Raw genomic sequence first — 23,785 nt, 5'->3', positions numbered from 1 at the left:
GCCTCCGATGCTCCAGGGAAAACAGCCCCAGCCTGTTCAAATCCTCCAACCCTGGCAACATCCTTGTAAATCTTTCCTGAATCCTTTCAATTTTCACAACATCTTTCTGATAGGAAGGAGACCCAGAATTGCAAGCAACATTCCAACAGTGGCCTCACCAATGTCCTGTACAGCTGCAACATGACCTCCCAACTCCTGTACTCAATACTCTGACCAATAAAGGAAAGCATACCAAACGCCTTCTTCACTATTCTATCTACCTGCGACTCCACTTCCAACAAGCTATGAACCTGCATTCCAAGGTCTCTTTGTTCAGCAACACTCCCTAGGACCTTACCATTAAGTGTATAAGTCCTGCTAAGATTTGCTTTCCCAAAAATTAATGACTTGGTGGAGGAAAGCAGTTAAATATGCACTTGACACAAAAATAAGTGGCAAGGTAGGTTATGAGAGGGATAAAACAACTGAAAGAGAGGAATTGATAGGTTAAGTGGTAGGCAAAAAATTGGAAATGGTGTGTAATGTGGGAAAATATGAATTTATTCATTTTGGAAGAGAAAACAGGAAAAATAAAGAATTATTTAAACGGGAAAAAAAAACTGCAGAAAGCTGCAACACAAAGAGTCTTGCACACTATGACATAATAGAGGGCGGTCACAACAAACTATTTTATAGCCAAAGAATGTGCCCAAAAGGGGCAAAATGCAGAAACAAAAAAAAACTTTGCTGGCAGAATAAAAATATTCAAGGGATATTCAATGGAACTAGATAATGTCAGAAAGCTATTACAGGCTATTGGAGAACAGCTTAGTTGAACTTGTCAAATGCTGCAGGGATGATGCGGAGGGTATAATCAGGGATAATGTACTGTGGATGCAGTCCAGAAGATGAAATTTGTGATTTTGGTCAGGGTTATCATGGTACTACCAACAGGGCAGACAAGACAAATAGATTCAAATAGTGAATTGCAAGAGTTTAAACATGCAACCAACACATTCAAGTAACTCAAAGAGGAAAGGGAGACTAAGGATGGACCATCATTAGGTTTCATTTCTTGCTCCTGTCATTGCCTTCACATTCATCACTTAACTGCACCTTCCCAGCCCAATGGACAGATTGATAATGGGATGCTATTTGGACCTGGAAAAGTTGAAGGAGGGCAATGGAGGTTTTGAAACATGTAGGAGTTGTATTCAAACAAGGGGACACAAGAAGATTGCCTGTAATTTCACCCTTACCTGTGGGAACATACCAGGAAATACTCTCAATGACAGAAAGTCTTTTGCTCTTCCAGCTTTCATGAACCCCTTCGCACAGTCTCACAAACAGTACAGGGGTTCTTTGGCACAGAACAATGATCGGGGGAAACCCTTACAAAGGAAGAAAGAGTACTCCAGCATCCAAGTTACTTTTAGAAGAGACGGATACTCCTCACAAAGCTCAGATTTTTGCATATAAGCAATATTCGTTTAATTTTTGGTTAGGATTTATTCATAAAATATCTTGAAAAAAATACTTACCATTCTGGAGGCCTGCCGAGCAATTCTGTAAACTGTCCAGCCGTTGGCTACATTTTCCAATTGTTGTTTTATGACACCTTTGACTTCAGAAGACAAAGTTTTCTGATTGGCTACAAAAATGACTGCAGCCAACGCTACCTGGCAGGGAAAGAAGAAAGTATAGTAATCATTGTTGCGATTTTGGTTTCCGAGTCTGAGGAAGGACATTTTATTCTATTGAGGGAGTCCAACGAAGGTTCACCAAACTGATTTCTGGGATGGCAGGACTGACAAAAGAGGAAAGACTGGGTCAAACTGGGCCTTTATTTGCTGGAATTTAAAAGAATGAGAGTGGATCTCATAGAAACATACAAAATCTTGATGGGATTGGACAGGCTAGATGCGGGAAAAATGTTCCCAATGTTGAGGAAGTCGAAAACAAGGGCTCATAGTATAAGAATAAGGGCTAAGACATTCAGGACTGAGATGAGGAAGAATTTCTTCACTAGTTGTGAACCTGTGGAATTCTCTACCACAGGAAGCTGTTGGAGCCAGTTTTTTTAGAAATAATTAAGAGGGAGCTAGATGTTGTCCTTGTGCTAAAAGTGTCAAGGGGGTATGTGGAGAGGACAGGAATGGGATAATAAGATTGCATAATCAGTCATGACCGTATTAAATGGTAGTGTAGGCTCGAAGGGTTGAATGGCCTAGTCCTGCACATATTCTCTATGTTTCTAAAAAGCTGTAAAAATATTTAAAATACAAAGCAACAACTTACATTTATAAAGTGCCATTAAATGTTGTAAAAGATTCCAAGGCACTTCACAGGATTGTAATCAAACATACTTTTAACCAAAAAGTGAGTCTGATCAAAAGCTGAACTGACAGGTGAAATTAATTTTGATGTTACTCTTACTAAAAAGTTCAGAGTGTGTGAGACAATATAGCTATTTCTTGAGTAAATAATCATATTTAAACACCATTTTTATTTTCAAGCAATATCATGCAATAAACCAATCTAGAAGGCAAATCACAAATATTGTTAGGTAAAGAAAAATTCATATTCATTTATCAAATATGTCACTTTTCAAAGGATTAAAGATTTGTCCTCCCCAAAAATATATTTTTACTTAAGCCATTATTTTAAAATTATAACTCCTAATGTAACCTAGAACACCTTAAAACACAGATGTTATTTGGTTCATTCACTAAAGGTAACAATTCAGGTCACTGAAGACAGTCAACTATACTCATTAGCAGGTAAGCCTCTACATAAATGGGGAAAATGCTCCCATTAGGAAATCATAGTTTTCAATTATAGGTGGAAAAAAATAAGTGCATTAATAAAAAGAAATATAAAAGATGCTGTTCATGTGATTCATAAAAATGTTCTTGGTCAGTAGTCATACAGGTTCTTTCGGACAGCTAAAATAGGTGCAATGACTGACTGGCCTCTTTTCCAGGCCGTGAAACTCTGAGAATCCTTTCTTGATTCTATTCATCACTAGCTAAGGAACCAGTTTACTAGTTTCTTATACAAAATCAGTAACACTGTACAATTTTATATTTTCCTTTTAATCAAATGTACACTTTTTGATCAAATGAATCTGAACATTTGTTTTACCAGAAGTTCTTGTTGTTTGTCTGTTGATGAAGATCCAATCATTTTATACAATTCCATCAGTTCTCCTAGTATTCCTTCGCCCAAGACAGGCAACTGCATTGCTATAGCTGCAAGGCTATGGCACATTGGAATACGAGCAGTGTCCTGTGCATTATGTAGTTGGGTCAGCAGAGATTCAACCACAGGCTGACTCAGGTGAGGGCGACTACGTGTCAACTTTACCATGCAAGTAAATGCAGTCTGTACAAAGGGGGAAAAGACATCAGAGGATTAAGTACCAATGAAGGCACAAGAAGTACAGGTGCTGAGCCTATTAGATCGTAAAATGCCAGACTTTTCACAATAATCAGAAAACAAATCACAGTAAAAACCTGAATATTATCCCTGACAACCTCATGATTTGCCACAGTGTTAATATGTCAAAGTGCAAAATTTAACAAATATGTCTGTTTATGCAGCATCACAAAGTGCCCACTGATCCCACAATATTAGGTCTCTCATTCCACCATCCTCCCATCTTAATAGCTGATCATCTATAGCAAACTGTGATTGTCAACATCGCTCTAATCACCACCACCCCACCCTTCCAACTTCCAGGATGCCCTTCCAGTCTTCTGACTCCAGATCCCCAATGATGTAGGACTTCACTTTTGTTTCTGTGCAGAAAACAGATCCAAATTGAAACAGTGCTGTTAATTTCAGCAAGACCTCCATTGTCCTAATGAGTTCTTCTGTCTGTAATGCACCATTCCAATCTCCTCACAATATGGAGCTTTAAGTAATCGTTTACTGAGGATGCTTCATTGACAGACACTATAAGGTCTTATTGATTATTGACCTTTAGGTCAACTTCCAGCTCTTTCTGCCCAATTATCCAACTATGGATCTATATTCTAATATAAGCAACCTATCCAACTTTCTTTATAGTTGCTTCACTCTTGTACCTGACCAATCTGATATGACGAATATACCAGTTATATTAATGTCAAAAAGGTGTCGCTGCCATCTGGAACTACCTTTCTTGACCAGCCAACTGGACCCTGCCCATCACAAGCCTTCAATTTAGCTATCAGTGCCCTGAAGACCCCGAGATTGAAACTACCAACTCCCAGGCTTTGCTGCCTGCTCACTGAGTGGAAACCATGCATAAGGCAGAGATCTGAACATAATACAAACTGTGCCCATCTATCAATGCAACCATTAAATGAGGGTCAACATTTACATGACACGTTTCAAAAACCACGCTTGACAAAAAGTTGTTTCACAAAATTTACCGGGTTTATACAACTGTAAATACTGATAATTCTCAGATTTTGCTCTATTTTTACTTGAATTGGGGATTTTATGGGAGAGGTGTATTTTGCTATTACCTCTTGGTCTCCATGCTGGTTTTCAACTCTTTCCTTGTATGGTATGTCCTAGCTCAAGGTAAGCACTGACCTCATGTTCCATCTCGGACTGAATATCTCTATTCACCTCCTCAATCCTGGAAGGTTCCAACTTTTTTGATCCTAAGTCCTCGTCACAGTCTTCCTGTTTGTTTTCTCCCTTACCTGGCTCCTCTGAGATTTTACTTGCCCACCTCTACCAGTCCTGGCCTTTCCATTCTTTCCTTCCTAGGCATTTCACTTGTAAACTCAACGACATTGATTTACAATTAAATACTTTTGTTCCCTCAAAGAAAGTGGTAGTTACAATCCAGTGACAATTAGTCCTTGAGATGTTAGGTTAGACTTCAGGTTTCTATCGGAGTTTCATAAGAATGAGGATAGAAAGGAGAGTGGGAAGGAGTTTAAAAGAAGAAAAGTAAATAGGGTAGGGAAGAAAGAGATAAAAACAAATGAGAATAGGCTGAAAAAAAAGACAAAGAATAGGGAGGAACCACAAGAAAACAGAGCAAAATTAAGTGGAGATACTGAGTTATGCGAAGTGATTTATATTTTTATATTCATTAGGTAAACTAGTATATACAGATAGTGTGTGATGTTCACATGCGTACAGTTGAACTTCATAAATACTGTAAAATAAAGTAATTTATTTTCAAATTCAGAGCAATTCACAATCTTAATGACAATAAATCTCAATGTGATGATAATCTTTTAAGCTCTGCAACATTGTTAAAACCTAATCATATTTCAAAAATTGCGAGTGGGAGGTGCACAATGGTGTTTATAAATTCATCACACCAATCTCTCAGTCTTATCTAAATTACAATGGAAAGTACAGTCAGACAGAGTTGGAAAGACAACAGGAAGAATAGGAGTGCCTTCCAAGATGATTTTGTATTCTCTCTGATAGTCATGCTGTGGGACTGAGAGCAAGTTGTCGACTCATTTCACTGTAATTAGTGGATGCATGACAGCAAAATTACAAAAAAGGTTTGTATCACAATCAGTAAAGGATGGGTGATGATGGGAGGTTCATATTTATAGTTCATAAAGCGGAAACACTTACTAACGCTGTTTGATGGTACATTCCATTCTATTATTAAATTTAATTCTTACTGCTTCTCTTTAATGTTACTGTCCTGTTATTGTTATTTCTCATTCACATTTTATTGATCAGGGAATTGTTCAGCACAGAAGAGAGGTCACTTGACCAGTCTGTCCTGCACCAGCTCATAGGAAGAGTTGCCCAATGTAATCCTACATCTCACCCTTAGCCCCATAACTGCAATTGCAAATACACCGGATGTTTTGGAAGTGCCGGTGTTGGACTGGAGTGTACAAAGTTAAAAATCACTGTCTGTCTCTCTGGGTTGGGGGGTTGTGAGTGTGACAGAGAGTGTATGTGTGTGTGTATGTGAGTGTAGAGTGTCTTAAGTCTGTGAGGGGGTGCATATGAGAGTGTGGGAGTGTGTGTGCGCGCCTGGAGTGGGGAGTTGTAAGTGTATGTGAGAGACAGTGTAACAACACCCCAGCCCAGACAGACAGACACACAGACAGACACACAGACAGACACACAGACAGACACACAGACAGACACACAGACAGACACACACACACACAAAGACCCACATGCACACACATACATATATTTTGTGGGGTGAATTTGTACTTGCAGAGTTACAATGTACTTTGCTCAAAAACTGCATGAATTCATGTAAAACTCTGTTATCTGGCTTTTTAGATTAGAATCAATCTAAACTTCATGGCATAGACTGAGAACACAGGGGGCTAACACCTTCAACATATTGTCTAGCTAACACCAATTGTTACAGTTAACCTGAGAATGCAACTTTTATAAAAAAAAAGTTTTGTGATTTACACATGCAAGAAGTGAAACTATCATGGTATTCGAACAGATGAAAGACTCAACAGACAATCAAGGTATTTTTCAATGTATAATTTCAGTTACATCGCACTGTAAATTTTTGCTATAAATTCTGTGGTCTTACAATTGTGTCCTCCACAACTACCTGATGAAGGAGTGACGCTCCGAAAGCTAGTGTGCTTCCAATTAAACCTGTTGGACTATAACCTAGTGTTGTCTGATTTTTAATTTTGGACACTGGATGTTTTAATCTTGAAAAAAAAACTGAAAATTCTGGAAATATTCAGAAGGTCTAGTAACATCTGTAGACACAGAAATAGAGCTATCTCTTCAGATCTGTGACTTTTCACCAAAAAGGTTTTCAGTAACTAGAAGGTATAGTGTGGGGAGAACAACTAAAAGGGAAGACCTGCAAGACGCTGGAGCAGGGATTATTCCTTGGTAAACATTTCCAAGTGGAATGTTAAAGGGAGCGGTAAATGTGAATGTCAAGAAAGAGTGTCCAAATGAGGTGTGCAGAGCATGATGGAATGTATGAAACACAAGCAGGAGCAGGCCATTTCGCCAATCAAGCCTGCTGTGCCATTCATGACGACCATGGATGACATGACTGGCTTCAATTCCAATTTCTCACTTGCCCCCCACAATAGCCCTCCACTATTATAGACCAAAAATCCATCTAACGCAAGTTGGAATATATTCAAAGATCCAGTCTGCACTTGGGATTCAAAATTCCCAAGGTTAATTCTCCATTTCTTTTCCAGATGGAGAGCTCTTTTTTTCTCCTTAATTCTAGATACCCCAGAAGAAGCATCATTGCAGCATCCCCACTGTCAAGCACACCCCATTCTGCCCTCAAGTATTTTTTACGCTTCCATGGATCATTTCCTGCTTCTCAAATCTACTGATCATATGACTAACCTTTCCTTACATCCCATTCCAGTGGAACTTCTCTGAACCATCTCCAATGCAAGTATATCCCTTTGAAAAATGATAACTGCCATTTGAATGTAAAGTAGAGAAGAAACAAAGGAACAAAAATGAAATAAGGCAAATGGGGTGGATATCATGATTTACAATTGTTCAATTCAATGTTGAGCGCAGAAAGCTGTAGCACACCCAACTGAAAAGTGAGGGACTGTACCTTCAATTTGTGAAATAAAACTGTAGCAAATAGGTCAAAGTGGGACTAACATGAAGAATTAAAATCGATAAAATGTGGAGCTGGAAAAGCACAACAGATCAGGCAGCATCGGAGGAGCAGGAAAGTAGACATTTCAGGTCAGGACTCTTCTCAGGACAGAACTGCTGTGGGAGTTGGTGGGTTTGAAATTAAGGTTGTGCTCAGTCAATTTCCAGATATAGAAACGAAGAGATCCAAAAAGAGGAGAGAGGTGTCAGAGATGGTCCAGGTGAATTTAAAGTTGAAGTGGAAAGTGTGGGAGCACAAAGCAGTGCTGATACAGTCATCAATGTAGTGGTGGAAAAGGTAAGGGATGGTGCTGGTGTAGCTGCGGATGCAGAACTATTCCACGTATCCTATGAAGAGGCAGGCATAAGTCAGACCACGCAGTTGCCCATAGCCACCCCTTTAGTTTTTAGGAAGTGGGAGACAAAAGAAATTAAAATGAATTAAAATAACATTTGACTGGAAGCTCAAGCTTACTGACTGAATGGAAGAGTTCCAGAAAACAGTTACTCAGTCCCTGATGTAAAATGACCACAACATGAACAACAAATACAAGGCATGCTAAATTAAAGAAAAAGTAATAAATCTCTTTCACTCGGAATGAATATCAGAAACCTTGGACAACAAGGAGGTCAGAAGTAAAGGGGCAAATGTTGCAATGCCCAAGCTTGCATGGTGAAAAATGCTGGAGGTGGTGGGGGACCAGAAAAAGGGATGGGAAACGAGACCAGATCAGAACTGGAACAAGGTACTAACTATACATCCCACAAAAGTAGGCATAGTTAGGATCCACGTAATGCCTAAAGGAACATCTTTTATTTAGAGCAAATCAGTGGTGATAAAGCAGTTGTCACACAATCCAAGAACAAGCTCAGTCAGCCAGAGGAGGATAATGGTAGATAGGGAATTGTCTCTTCACTCAAGAAAAAGGCGGAGAGCTGTCAGACAATTCTGTTGGGGATAGAGGGACTGGAAGTCCATGGTGAAAAGAAGACAGTAAGAGTCAGTAAATTGTCAAAGGCCAATGTTGGAATAAGGGGAGAAAAAGAAAATCAGTAAAACTTGAGATAAGAAAACAAAATCAGCTCAATAGGGCAGAACAGACTGAAAAAAAAAATGGATTGACTAAGGTGGGTGCTATTTGTATTTTGGGAAGGTGGTGAAAGCAGTCTTTTCAGCTTTCCACCTCAGCCTCCTAATACTGAATTATTTGTATGTTGTGTTACAACTTGCTTTGTCCTTTCACAATGAAACATTTTATCATTTAATCTTTCCTGTGTCCCCACCATATTAAAGAGCCTATACTATGGTTTCTTCCCAACCTCCCATTCTCAATTGTTCAAAACTATTAGATTTCAGAGAAGGCACAGACCTTAAATATTAACTGTTTCTCACTCAGAGACTGCCAGACCTGAGTGTTATGAGCATTTCCTGTTTCTATTTCTCTTCAAGTATATGTTCAATTGCCATTTGAAAGTTCCCACTGAATGTGATATTACCACTCGATCAGCTGGTGCTTTCAGCAGATTTCAGCAACCCTCTGCAAGACAAGCATTCTCATCATATGCCACTTCAAAATAATCTGTGATAAAACTACGACTTCTGATTACTGACACACTTGCCAGGGGAAACTAAACATTTTGATTTTGAACATGCTTCCCACTCATTGTGTTCTTCTTATGCAATGATTTAGCTGTGATTGAAACTGGCATAAAATGTGGTTAGTGACCCAGGCTTGAATCAGGGTTCGACAGGAAGCAACTCTCCTTCCAGACCCTGCAGTTTAACTACATCAGTGAAATTGCACTTCAAATAAAACAGGTAAGGAATTTTCCTGCGGCAGACGGTCAAAAACTACTCTGCCTGAAAAATAAAAATCAAAAATTGTAGCACCCCAAAATCAAGGCACACAATGTCACATTCACAAGTGATATATTCTATCGAGGAGAAAAGTGATGCCCATCCTCCATTGAAAGATATCATACACAGTAAACTGACTGAAAAAGGACTATGCGTTCATTAATCAATGCCATTGCCATTAACAGTAATACTGTAGTACTCTAATTTACATCTTAAACAGTACTGATCTCAAAAAAGGCGTATTATAAGAAATAAAATTGGTTTCAGTCTTTTTGGCTGTAAATTCAAAACTGAAAGCAAAGACTGCAATAACATCCTAAGGCATGGCAAATATAATCATTCCATGGTAACAGGATATAAGCCATCTTCCACATTCACAAGCAGATTTTATTCCTTACCTTTAAAGCATTCTGTGCTCCTACACCATTTTCCTGGCTGCAAAGAACTAGGAGAGACTCCAGTGCAAATACTGCATCCTGTTCCAAAGACAAAAAATCTGCAAGCAGCAAAAATGATTAAAATGAAATGTCTGGGGTGGTAGTTAGATATTACTTTACATCCAATGATAAGTGGTAAACAAACAGCAAAATGTTGGAGGTTGGGAACTACAAAGGTTGAGTGCTAATAGTGGCCTTGCAATTTCACTTCTTTTTGTTGAAATTGGGCTTTTAACAAAAGCAAAAGAATGGATGTTCTTAACCTCAGCAAATTTCTGCTTAGACAAGTCAAAGTCATCGTTAGTGTTAACTGATGCACAAAGGATCGAACTTCATCCTTTATTTTGCACGTTAGAATAGCATGCTTACTGCAATGGGTGATGGTGGAACAATAAAATGTAATGTTGTGGAAGAACAGAAATGATCAGAAATTTCCACCACAGTCAGTAAAATTTATTTATTAATGTTCAAAATAATTGTAATACAAATTGAGATTTACATGCTTTTGTGACCAATTTTCTCAACCAAATGTGTAACGCACAACTTCAGTATTTGAATAATGTTTTGTGGAAAAACAAAAACTACCAGAATTTTTTCTTTACGCATGAATAAAGGTGTGCACTGTGCAACAAAACATAACTTTATAGTTTATAGTTTCAGCAAAAATGAACAAGAACAAGAAATAGCTATAACATGCAACATTGGACTATTGGTGATCAGAATAGAAGTTATCAGTTGATATATGCAATCCAGATAGCAACACATTTGGTTATCATTTAAAACAGGTTGTTGCTTCCTATTGATTAGTTTTCATTTTAAAGTCACTAATGATCACAAATCTTCATGTAGTCTTCCAGTTTCATCTCCCAATTCAGAAACTGGATGAATACATGAGGTTTTTGCATCCCCCATACCGTATTTAAAGGAAGGAAATTAAATGATACATGAAAATATTACCTCTGTGATGCATCTTTGGCTGTTATGCTAATGCTACACACTGAGTAGTTATTTTGTTATCATAAAAGAGAGATAAAAAAATCAAGGTCCCAGAGATTAAAAAAATTCAAGGTCAAACTCACAAAACTCCAATCCCCATATGTATTGTAATAGTCAATTCTTGCCAAATACAATTAACAATACTGTCAATTATGCAACAAACAGAAGTGCAATCTTTAATTATTTTATTTCTTGAGTCGTGACATCATGCTTGCTTATTTGTTCGAGTTTGGTTGTCTCCAAAACATCAAAAGACAACAGAAGTCTATATGAATACTTCTGGTGTCCACCAAGCTACTGATCAATTTTCTTCCATTTTACTCATGAGGATTAAAGTGTGCATTGTTCTTTTCTGAAGTATGATTGCCTATTTCGATATCGTTATCCATTAGTCATTCTGGGCAAACCTTAAAAAATCTTAAAACTACCCCTGAAATCAAATTTGCATGCTTGCCAAAGTTAGTGCCTCAACAATTCTATACCCAAACTGCTAGACAAAAAAAATTCTAACAGCATGAAACAGAGTTCAGAAAAAATAAAAGCTATCTATAAGCTCTTCTATTCCACCTTTCCTTTTCTCCAATTACCAGTTCTACTCATCCCTCACTACACACAATTCCTGAATATACTCAAGTTCAATACTATCCCTGATAGTGGAATAACCATTCAAGGCAGCTGACAAAGCATCTGAGACCCTATCAATTTGCACACAAAGACCTCAAAAGTATTACATGATTGGTGTCAAGATAAGACAAATTATAACCTTTCAGAAGTCATCACAAAAACAAGTCCCAGATCCCATTCCTCTCAGTCTCAAATGTGATTATAGTGTCTTTTGCTCATTTTGATAGTGCTGTCACCACGGCCTTCAATCCAAGTGTCTTTGCATGCTTCAGTCTGGGATTTTTTTATTATCGCCAATTCAGATTTACACCCAATTCTACCCTTTGTTCATTCATATCCTTTCATCCATTCCTCCTTTAAATAAAAAATTGATTTGAACATATTTTACTGAAGGAATTAAAATCCATAATGTTAACAGGCAAGTGCATGCTCATCTGACAACACTACGGATTTTGATTGGAATATTTCAAACAAATTAAAAATACCATAAGAAGATTATTACATAAAAATATAAATATAATTCTGGACAAACTTACATTTTAAAACAATTTAATTTAATCATTTTCTTCAAGTGTCTACTTTTAATCAGATTGACTAATAACAAAATAACACATTTAAAATCAAGTTAGAGAAGGATCTTTAAAGCATAGTCCTATTATTGACACCTTGAGATGAAGCTGAATGTTGGTTCACATTTATTTATAGTCTTCTGAGTGCCAATGACTCATGGAGCTAGAAATTTAAATAAGCTTCATGATGAGTTATATAAATATATGGTTGTTAGGGCTGCATCTGCCCATAATGTTTGTCATTTAGTCTATTTGGTCAAACAAAATTTTAAGGGAAGCTATAAAAGCATATTAAAATGCTGAGCAAAATAAAACACCATTTGTTATTCTTCAGACATGATATTTCAGCTGTTATTGCAAACACGGAAAGGTGTATTGTTTTTATTATTAATTTAACACTAGATCTGCACAATTAACAGAATATTTAACACAGAATATTTAGCACAGAATTTACAGAATAATAAGGAGCGGCACTGTGGGTCAGTAATTAGCACTGCTGCTTCACGGCACCCGGAACCTGGATTCAATTCCAACCTTGGGCAACTCGCTTTGTGGAGTTTGCACATTCTCCCACATTGGACAGGTTTACTCCCAAAGTCCAAAGATTGATACATTAGGTGGATTGGCCATGCTAAATTATCCACAGTATCCAGGAAGGTGCAAGGCAAGTGGATTAGCCATGGGAAATGCACGGTTACAGGAATGGTCGGCAGGTGGGTATGGTTGGGCTGCTCTTTGGAGGTTTGGTTATGGATTCGATGGGCTGAATGGCCTGCTTCTACACCATAGGGATTCTATGATCTTACTTATCCCACTAGTATTGACTATAATTGTTTCCTTACTCCTGATCTCTTAACAGACATAAGCTGTACTTCTACGATTCGTCAACTACTGGCTGTAAATGCCATTATAAATAGTATTATATAATCAATAGGACTTATAAGTAAAGAACTAGATCAACGAATTTGACTCTAATTTAGAATCCTGAATGACTTTCTGAACCTGTTCAATTACTAACTTCATGAATGGAGGATAGGCATATTGATTTTATTTTCTCCTACATTGAAGACCTTCCAAATCATTGCAATCAACCTAGAAAACTGGAACCCAACATTTGTTTTTCCAAGATTACCTTTCTCCAAGCAGGAAGCTATATTTGTCAGAACAGTAACACTGTGGGCTGCAAGTGCACAGTTGCTATGGTAACAACACTCTTGCACAAGTTTTATCAGGTCATCAGGATGCACAGGAGCAGTAGTGTTTCCTTTTAAAGGAGAAGAAATGCAAATAGATCAGCTGCATTCATATTTCAATCATCCAGCATACAAATCAGCAAGTCCAATCAGTTATTTACTTCAAAATAAGGTTAGGCACTTCTTGTTTAATCCTGGACTCGATTTTCGCCATGTGCAGAGCAGAAACAAATTCGCGACAGCGTAGCTGAGAGAAACAAATTAACGCACTTTATTACCAATTTTAGTGATATCTTAACGTACAGCTACATACCTATTCAATTTTTTGGAAATGAGAGCTGTAAGCTACTAAACAAATGAGGTCCTATATTTGTGAAATTTCTGATGGAAGGAACAAAAGGACTGCAAATGCAAGTGCAATCTTTTCAGTTGAGAACTTAGGACCTCTCATTTTGAAGAACATGGTTCACTAACTCTTGACAAATGATAATAACTTTAAAACACTGTCAGGCAAGAAAATGGAGGGGCTCTTGTGGTGGAGTGAGAGCGTCCCTACGTCTGAGCGAGGAAGCCTGGGCTCAAGTCCCACCTGCTTCAGAGGTGTGTCATAAAATCTCCAAACAGGTTGATGAAAACAAAAAGTCAGCAAAGAAATACTATTCATTCAAATGTCTAATTTCTTACTCAAATATTTTCACAGAATATCACTCCAGTATAGTTGAGGGAGTGTTATGGTTTTGAATTGGTTATATTTTGGGGAAAATGTTAAACTATGGCCCAGGTGGATTTAAAAGAGCCCGCAGCACTTGGTTGATGGGCTGGGGAGTTACTGTCCTGGCCAACATTTCTCCTTCAATCAATATCATTATAACAAACTATCTTGTTATTGAAATAAAATGGAAAATTCCAGAAAACTCAATAAGTTTGGTAGCATTGGTGGAGACAGAGAAACAGTTAACCTTTTCAGACCAGAATAACTATTCTTCAAAACTGTGAAGGGCTGGAGAATGACCTTGCTAAATAAATTGCCAGATTGACTATTTTATAACAGTGACTACACTCCAAATTTTATATTTGGTGATATAGCACTTTGGGACATCCTGAGGTTGTGAAAAGCATAACGCCTTTTTTTTTCTTTATTTTCCCTCTTGCACCATAATTGGTCCTGAAGTAGAAGTTGCACAGCAGGCAGTTAACCTCCAGGAGCTCTGCCAAAAGCCCCCACCTTTTGTGTATGAGCTGAGATAATGATGGCTGACATACTGGCTGGATGCTTCCATTGTTAAATACTGTTTCCACAATGTCATAAAATATCTATATGGAGGATGAAACATGCTGATTCTCCTGCTCCCACTTCAAGATCATTTAGACAGACTGTAGCATCCCCACTGTTAAGTATATGTTAGTTGAGTACTGGATTGCATTCAAGTGGTAGCATTTAATGGGGATTCACTTGTGCTTTGATAGACAGCAGTCTAATTGAGATGCAGAGGGCTCTTATGGCACAGTGGTAGAAGCCTTACTGGGGCCAGAAGGTCCATCTGCTCCAGAGGTGTCTCATAAAATGTCTGAATTAAAAATATTTTTAATCAATGTGTTGAGGCACATGCTCATGGTGCATCTCTAAATAAAAACAAAAGATTATACACACGTTCTAGCCTTCACCAACTGGCTATCTGAAACAGCCCAACTGTCAATCATTTAAGCCCATGTAACTCAAATGAATTGGGTGCCTTTATATCAGTTAATTCTCAATCTGACCAATCCAGTCTGCATTAAAAGCAAATACTTCCAGCTTTAGAAACAATCTTTTCAGAGAACTGCAGAGCAAAGTTCAATTTCATATATCTGATTGAAATCACTGGTGCTAAGAAGTTAGCCTTACCTTGCGAATTGTAATAGTACTGATTCATAGCAATAGTTCCAGACAATGTGGACAAAACAGAAAGCGTACCCAATTTCAAGTTGTCATAAGGGCTCTGAAGGGCACATTCACACAGTGACTTGATAAAAAAGAGAAAAAGTTATCACAATGTCATTAAGGAACAGGAATCAAAGACAAGTCATTTCATAAAAAGATAGATGTTATATTGATAAAACGACAAATTTGACACTTTGTAAGGTTTGGATTAAATGTGATAACCCATTAAATTTGATGAGCTTGCTATTCTCATAAAGGGTAATGGTTAATAAAGCAAATGACTAACTATAAATCAATATACACATTGAACAATCCCAACTGAAAACACTTCTGGCAATGTATCACTGGTACTAATCTTAAATGCAGAACTTTTAAATTTATTTCCTTATTTTTCTACTTTGTACCTAAGATTTTGTACCTAGGTACCTTCGTACCTAAGATGGTACTGGGAATGGCAACATTGTACACTTTTCACTGTATTCCTGTATCCCTGTACTTCAATACACATCACAATAAAATCTAATTCAATTTCTAATCTATCAGGTACCAAAGCAAACAGACGCTTGGAAGCACAATCTGCAAATGTTACATATGACAGTAATCTGCATTTATTACATGATTTTCACATGAGAGAAAAGCCCAAAGCTCTTTAGAAATAGCTGTAGGAAAACAAACATTCAGCCAGAGAAGTTTGTATTAAAATGGGTAGCCAAACACTTCATCAAAATTATGGTGTTTGAAGGTTTTAAAGGTTGAAGAGATGTGGAGGCATTGAATAAGGAGTTCAAAAAAATTCAGTTGATAAGCTCTGTCATCAATGATGTGGAAGTGAGGAGAGAAGTAATTTTACATTGAATTTTGATCTGAAATACACTAACCAAAGAGGTGGATTCAACAGTAGCTTTCACAATAATTGACATGGGCACAAAAGGCCAAATGGTTTTCTTTTGTGCCATGTGACTACCAACAGTCAGCCAACCCATTATGTTGGCAATCAGGCAGGCTTGAAGAGACGCAGGGCCTGTGCTATATTTTTCTTTGTTCTATATTAATGTATATTAATGATTTAGACACAAATATAGAAAGCTTTATCAATAAGCTCGCAATAGAAAACCATTTAAAATCCAGATCAAAGGAAACGTACGACAATGTAAAGAGTTTTCACATTGATAGCATTATTTGCGGAAGTGCACACTTTTCCAAACCAAGCCAGCAGATAATTTTATGAATGTCTACAAAAAAGACTAACTGGTCAAGAAGTGAAACAGTGCATATTTAGAACAATTAATTGTAATCGTGGCACTTTCTTGAGCCTCATGCCAAGTTAATTCACTTAACCATTTCTCAGTATTCATGCCTGGATTTAATCTGAAAATACCTGAATGTTATCTCTGCTCCACATGTGTGGTGTTTTATGAGCCAACAATTTCAGATCTTGAAAAGAGAGTCTCTTCACAGCTTTTCTGGGGTCTTCCTTCAAATATTGCAGCAAAAGCTGAATCTGTTCAACACAGAGTAAAACAATAGAGAAAACAGACCAAATTAGTCACAGCCTACAATGTACTGAAGTTTCAACCACAATAAATACTTTGTTTTAAAGTAATTGTCTATCAAAATCAATTATAAAGAAAGTTTAAATACACTCATTTTGACAACTGTTTTATATTGCTCATAAAATCACCAAACCACTTGAAGTTTGTTTGGGTTCTAGTAGAATTGTCTTTCAAATTAAAACTCTGATCACCAAATCATTTTTCAAACTGCTCTGACTTCCAAACTACTTGCTTCAATCTTTGGAAGAACTAGAATAGAGATTGGGAAGTGGTCCTTAATTAGATTTCTCAAATAGTTTTGCAAAGCTTTTCTTCTGCCACTTCCACTTCCATAGCAATCTTTCAATAACTACCAGAAATAAAGAGCCTGCTGTCGCTAATCAGATTTGGCATTCACCACAATGAACACTATAAACCCACAATTTTTTGCAGTTTATACTGAATAGTTTATGTGGCATTGGCAAAAAAGTCCTAACAAAGTTATATCTCAAAGGAAACAAAGAATAAAACAAGAAAAGCTGCTATCTTTTATATTAAGGATCATGTAATCCTCCTGCAGTCCCAGTGGACAATGACAATTTTGATCTGATGAAGGAGCAATGCTCTGAAAGCTAGTGCTTCCAAATAAACCTGTTGGACTATAACTTGGTGTTGCGAGATTTTTAACTTTGTACACCCCAGTCCAACGCCGGCACCTCTAAATTAATTTTGACTCAAATTACTTGCCTAGGATTTCCCACAATTAGATTAGATTAGATTAGATTACTTACAGTGTGGAAACAGGCCCTTCGGCCCAACAAGTCCACACCGACCCGCCGAAGCGTATACCACCCAGACCCATACTCCTACACTTACCCCTTCACCTAACACTACGGACAATTTAGCATGGTCAATTCACCTAACCTGCACATTTTTGGATTGTGGGAGGAAACCGGAGCACCCGGAGGAAACCCACGCAGACACGTGCAAACTCCACAGTCAGTCGCCTGAGGCGGGAATTGAACCCGGGTCTCTGGCGCTGTGAGGCAGCAGTGCTAACCACTGTGCCACCGTGCCGCCCACTAACCATGCTGAGAATAAAGAGTTAGATTGATTAAATTAATTAAATACACAAATATTTAAGGGGAGTGAACTGGTAGTTTTCTAAAGACTAGGTAGACTTTGAAAGATAACCCTTACCTGCTTTGGAATATCAACCAGTGAAGATGCAGCTAGTTGCGTACAAGTATGAAGTGTAACTATTACCATCTTGGTGGAAGGGTACAATGCAACCAATTTCTGCAGAAGAACTCGAGTGCTGGAAGCGAGGGTAGCATCATGATGCATATGCTGCAGAATGGGGATCAATTTCAACTTCAGATCCACAGGTGTAGCTAATCCTAGAAAGGAAAGTTCTAAGTTATTAAGGGAAAGCTATATTTTCTTGCTTTCAACACGTAACAACAATATATTTTGGACAAACACAGTAGAGGGAGGGTTGAGCATATTATACTTAAAACATCTAAGTCAAACATGCAAAGGGCACACGCATGGAAATCAGACTTGAAGGTGTAGATGCTAACTGGAGTTAAATTTTAGATGAGAAAAGTATTTTTGCATAGCACTCACAAAGCTTCATTGTCATTGGTTCATCCCTATCAACTTTTCACCTTGAGAGATTTTTCTTGACAACTCTGTTGTCATGAAAACATAGTTAAATGGGGCCTTCATTTATCAAATGGCAAACATCCACCACGACAAATATCTACAATTTAATTTGACAGGATATAATAGCCCAAAGTGCCCAAAAAAAATGATACATCGGCAGAAAAAGGAATGCAGAAGTCCTGCATTCAGGAGGTTAGATAATAAATGAGCAAGTAAGCCCTCAAAAGTAGTCATCTCTGGGCTACTTCCAAACAACTTGATTGAATATAGAAGTGGATAAAGTGGATGCGTAGGAGGGAGGATTTTAGATTCCTGAGACCCTGGGTCCAACTGTGGGGGAGATGGGACCGATACTAACAGGCCTGGCTGCACCTAAACAAAGCTAGGACTAATTTCTTTGCTTTGCTAGGACTACAGGGGAGGGATTAAACGAATTGTGGTCAGTGTTCCTTAAGATGAACACTGTAGCATTGGAAAGAGATGTCTATGAGGGGAGAAGAATAGAATCTGTGTGATTAGACCTAAGAAAGAAACAGTGCAATTGCATTGCTTGGTGTATTCTCCAGGCCACTAAATAGTGGGAAAGATTTAGAGAATCAAACTGATAAGGTAGTTACAGATACGGGCAAAAATTGTGAAGTACTTATACCCTTTATGAATAGGAACATAGAATACAAAAGCAAGGAAGCATGTTAAACTTGAACAGAACACAGTGTCAAAGTCAACTGGAGCATTATATCCAGTTCTGAGCACCACACTTACGGAAAGACATAAACGTATGAGAGAGAACATAAAAGATTCACAATAACAGTTACAAAGATGAGGAACTTCAGTTATGTAGAAAGATTGGAGAAGTTACAATTCTTCTCCTTAAAGAGAAGACTCAAAGGAGATCAGAAGATCCAAAATCATGAGGGATTTGAAAAGAGATGAATGCTCAGATTCGTATGATTTTGCTGATGTCAAAATTCTCTTCGCCACTTGTTTTATGGAAATGGCCTATTCCAAGGCATGTTTGCTTTTATTTTTAAATCATATATTTACAGAGCTGCATCAGTTTGCAATAATCATGGATGCCTAATTGAGCCTGTACCACATACCTCCTTCAACTGAACTTTAAACTTTCCTTGGGACAATCAGATAGTGAAAAAGATTAGACTGTAAGTTTTTATGATTGGAAAACCCAAAGAATAATATCCACCAAGAATATTAACTCATATTTGTTTGAGATCCATTGAGACGACCACTAAAGTGCATATAATGTCATAGGTGCTGTATTCTAAAATGTGCTGTGACCAAAAAGATGGCGACTTTTGAAGCACTGGATGCCACGGAAAACTACTGTCTTGAAACAGAATCCAAGAAGCAGAATCCAAGAAACTGTTCTATGGCAATATTTTTTGAGGTCTGTGAAATCTAAGTAATCCACATTCTCCCCTTGCCTGCGCTGGATTCCTCCAGGTTTCCTCCCCCAATCCAACAATGTGCAAACTAGGTGAACTGGCCATGCTAAATTGCCCATAATGTTCTGGGATGTGTGGGTCAGGTGCATTAGCAGGAATAAATGTAGAGTAATAGGGTAGGGGAGTGGGTCTGGGTGGGTTGCTCTTCAGAGGGTCGCTGTGAACTTGTTGGGCCAAATGGCCTGTTTCCATACTAGGGATTCTATGATTCTAAGTGTTTGGATATGTAACATCTTGAATTTTCCATTCCAGTATTTAGCTTCCTTGCATAAACTGGAACTTCTTCCTCTCCACACTTAGTATTGCCAGTGTCCAATGACTTTTACATAGCTAAATATTATCAGGGTTATTCAAAATCAGGGTATGTTCTTTATATAGTCAAGTCTTGCAAGTAACCTATCCAAGCATCAAATTAATACAGACTGCTCCAATACCAGGAATCTAGCTTTGAGGGAGTATTTAATGAGCTATTGATTTGATGCCCCAGGCAGGCTGGTTAAATGAAAGGCATCTCAATTGTAGATAGCAGGATACACTAGATTATGATCATTGGGACCATTACAGTTCCACAAAAACATTGTGTTTTATCGTAGTCTCCCAAACAGTATTACAAAGTCCATCTTAGATCCCTGCTTGGTTTCAGTAGGCCCCATTAGCAGCCAAAACGTCTTTCATGAGATTTGACTAATCCTGTCCTAGGTCTGTCTGTACTATTATGTAACCTAGGCATAGCAACAACACCTCCTGAATATGTGCAGTGGAGATTCACATCTTCTACGCTTGCATTTTTTTCATTTGAGCTCTAATGTTAAAATCTGGCAGAGATGAGAATCTCTGTCAAGTTTTCCATCAAGCCATAATTTCGATAAACAGTCAAGACTCTGAGTTAAAACTTCAAAACTGCAAACTCGTTAATGAGCCGAGTTCACAGAAACGGCAGCAGCAATTATTGTCCATCAACTGGAAGTGAATAGCTGTTCATTGCTATCGGAGGGAGGAGAATTAGCAGTTGGGTGCTAGTCATCTGCTTTTATAGAGTGTTGCAGGCACAAAGAGTTATGAAATATGGATATTAACTCGGTGCAGATGGGATGAGTACAAAGGAAGAAGGAAGTGCTGCTCTTTCTACAGCCAGAGTCCAGACTTTGGAAACTACAATCATTAGAAGAAAAACTACCATGACATTTTGTTGCAGGAACCAGTCACGCCCCTGTACTTAATACTTCATATTTGACTCATGGTGAAGGATGAGAGTGAAATTATGACTGAGGCAAATATGGAGATCTAGAGATAGCAGTGCAGAAATCTCAGTCCTTAAATCTGCCAAGCAGGGTTTAAGGTTCTTGTAAATTAGGTGGATGAGAGCAGAGTCTGCAGGGAGGATGAGCAAACCACGATGCAGAGAGCCACTCAAAGTGAGTGGATTAAAAGGAAATTAGTTTACAGTAGAGGACTGGAAAGTTAGGGCAATGAATACCATTCTCTTCAGCCAAGAGCAAGAGTAGCAAAGGCTGCACTGCCTGCAACAATTAAGTGCATCTCTCCACAGCTGTAGAGGAACTTGGAAGTGGGTGGAGAAGGACCTAATTATCATGGTTCATATGGGTACAATGAACGTAGCTGGGCTAAAAAATAAAGGCACTGCCGTAAGGAATATGAGTAGCTAGGGCATTAACTTGAGAAGCAAAACCACAAAAGATGGTAATAATAGATTAGCACCTGAGCCACAAGCAAATTGGCAATGGGTAAGTAGTGTGGGAGAAATGGATTCTGATTCATAGGGAACTGATACTAGTGTAGGGAAGCCGCCAGCTGCACTGTTGGGACAGTATTCACCTGAACCAGGGTAACAGTGAATTATAAAACTACTCGCTGTAAGATAGCATCAAACTAAATAGTGGAGGGAAGAATAATAAGGGAAGAATAAGTAAGTTAAGAAGAAAGAACAAAGCAGTAGCAATGGGAGTAATGATAAATAGTGTAGAAAAGAACACAGTCTAACCATAAGAGTCCATCAGCAAACAGAGAACAAAGTATGGAAAAATTGTAAAATGACAAAATAAAGTACATTTATCCAAATGCATGCATCATTTGTGACCAATGGATACACTGATAGCACAAGAAGAAATATTCGTATAGTATGATAGTCATTCAAGAGACATGGTTGCAACATGACTGTGGCGAGAATCTGAATACAAAAAGGTATATAATATCTTGGGATGAAAGCTGGAGTGGCTCTGTTAATCAAGTGTATAAAAAGGGTGAGAAAAGCTAAAGAAAATGTTGATTCCTTAGAGGAGGTAATAATGAGAAACAAAGAAATGGCACGAGATTTTGAACAAGAATTTTAAAAGCCATTCAACTCTTTGAACCTGTTCTGCCATTCAAAAAAAAATGGCTGACCCAGTTGTGGTCTTAATCCTGCTTTCCTGCCTACCTCTCATGACCATGCACGGATAAAGGATTGCTGACCAGGAATTGGGAGAAAGGAAGATTTTTCAGGTAACATCCTCAAACTAGTGGAGTGCCACAGGAATCAGTGCTGGGGCAACAATTCTTTACAATATATATCGATTTGTATGAGGTAAGGGAACATACTACAGAAAAGTGTGGAGAAGACAATAATAGGTGGAAAGGCAACCGAAGAAGATAACCGCAGAGTGATATATTCATGATTAGTGGACAAAAACCTTGGCAGATGAAATATAATGTGGAAAATGTGAGGAAAAATAAAGGAGCTGAATATTATTTAAATGGAGAATGGCTGCAGAAAAACGCAGCACAGAAGAATGTGGAGTTTCTTGTGCATAAATTATATAAAGTTAGCAAGTTCAGGAATGCAGCAGTGGTGGCAGAGACCCTGTCTTTGCTGGTGTAGTATGCATCAGTATGGCTCTGTGATTCAAGCTTGACACACATGTTGACGAATAAAAGGGGAGAAAATTCATTGAAAGTAAATTGGAAAGAAATAGAAAAACAAACAGCAAGAACTCTTACAAATATATAATGTGAATATGGGACCCTTGGAGGATATAACTGGCAAATTGATAATAGAGAACAGGGCAACAGCAAATAACTTTACTTTGATGACTTGATGCCCAGTCTTCAAGGGTATTAAAGGAAGTGGCGGCAGAGACAGAGAAGGTGTTAGTTGAAATATTCCGGAACTCCAGTAAATGTAGGGTATTTGGATTTCCAGAAGGCATTCAATAAGGTACAGTGTAAAAAGTTACTGAATGAAATAGCTCATGTTGTTGTGGATCATATAATAACATTGACTGAAAATTGATTAATACACAGAAGACAAGTTGGGATTAATGGGTCTTTTTCAGGTTGCAAACACGTAACTAGTGGAGTGCCACAAGGATTAGTCCTCGAGCCTCAATTAGTTATTATTCATTTAATGATATGGAGGAGGGGGCAATGTATAACGTATCCAAATTTGCCGATAGAAAAACAGGTGAGAGGATATGTTGTGATGAGGGCACAAAGAAACAGCAATGTTCCAGGATACAAATGTTACAGGAAGGGCAGAATATCATCCCACAGCACAGATGTAATGCTATCCCTTATCAAAAATGCCACTCCCCCTCCTCTCTTTCTGCCCTTCCTGTAACATTTGTATCCTGGAACATTAAGCTGCCAGTCCTGTTCATCCGTGAGGCATGTTTCTGTAATTGCTGTGATATCTCAGTCCCATGAGTCAAAAAAAAATTCACAAGGTTGACTCCTGGTTTGAAGATGTTGTATTATCAAGAACAGCTCAACAACTTAGGCCCTTGTTCATAAGGATTTCAAAGAATGAGGGGTAATCTTATTGAAAGATTCCTAATAGGCTTAACAGAGATATTTCCACGAATGGGGTACTATCATACAAGGGGACATAGTTACAGAATAAGGAGGCACTGAATTAAAATTTAAATGTGGAAACATTTCT

The 23,785-nt window shown here is 38.0% G+C and overlaps 1 protein-coding gene across 1 annotated transcript in view; it reads right to left on the bottom strand.

Annotated features, from left to right (window-relative positions):
* The window catches only part of ints7 (integrator complex subunit 7), a 62,329-nt gene that overhangs the window by 27,783 nt on the left and 10,761 nt on the right, over positions 1-23,785 (bottom strand). Inside the window, exons 6-12 of the mRNA XM_043695875.1 lie at positions 17,918-18,117; positions 16,564-16,686; positions 15,150-15,267; positions 13,204-13,335; positions 9,844-9,941; positions 3,124-3,363; positions 1,521-1,658 (exon numbers count right to left, since the gene is read on the bottom strand). Coding sequence (XP_043551810.1) covers positions 1,521-1,658; positions 3,124-3,363; positions 9,844-9,941; positions 13,204-13,335; positions 15,150-15,267; positions 16,564-16,686; positions 17,918-18,117 — 1,049 coding nt within the window. The remainder of the gene's footprint in view (positions 1-1,520; positions 1,659-3,123; positions 3,364-9,843; positions 9,942-13,203; positions 13,336-15,149; positions 15,268-16,563; positions 16,687-17,917; positions 18,118-23,785) is intronic.

This window comes from Chiloscyllium plagiosum, chromosome 9, assembly GCF_004010195.1.
Source record: "Chiloscyllium plagiosum isolate BGI_BamShark_2017 chromosome 9, ASM401019v2, whole genome shotgun sequence".
Classification (NCBI taxonomy): domain Eukaryota; kingdom Metazoa; phylum Chordata; class Chondrichthyes; order Orectolobiformes; family Hemiscylliidae; genus Chiloscyllium; species Chiloscyllium plagiosum.
This window is presented reverse-complemented; position numbering and strand designations above follow the sequence as displayed.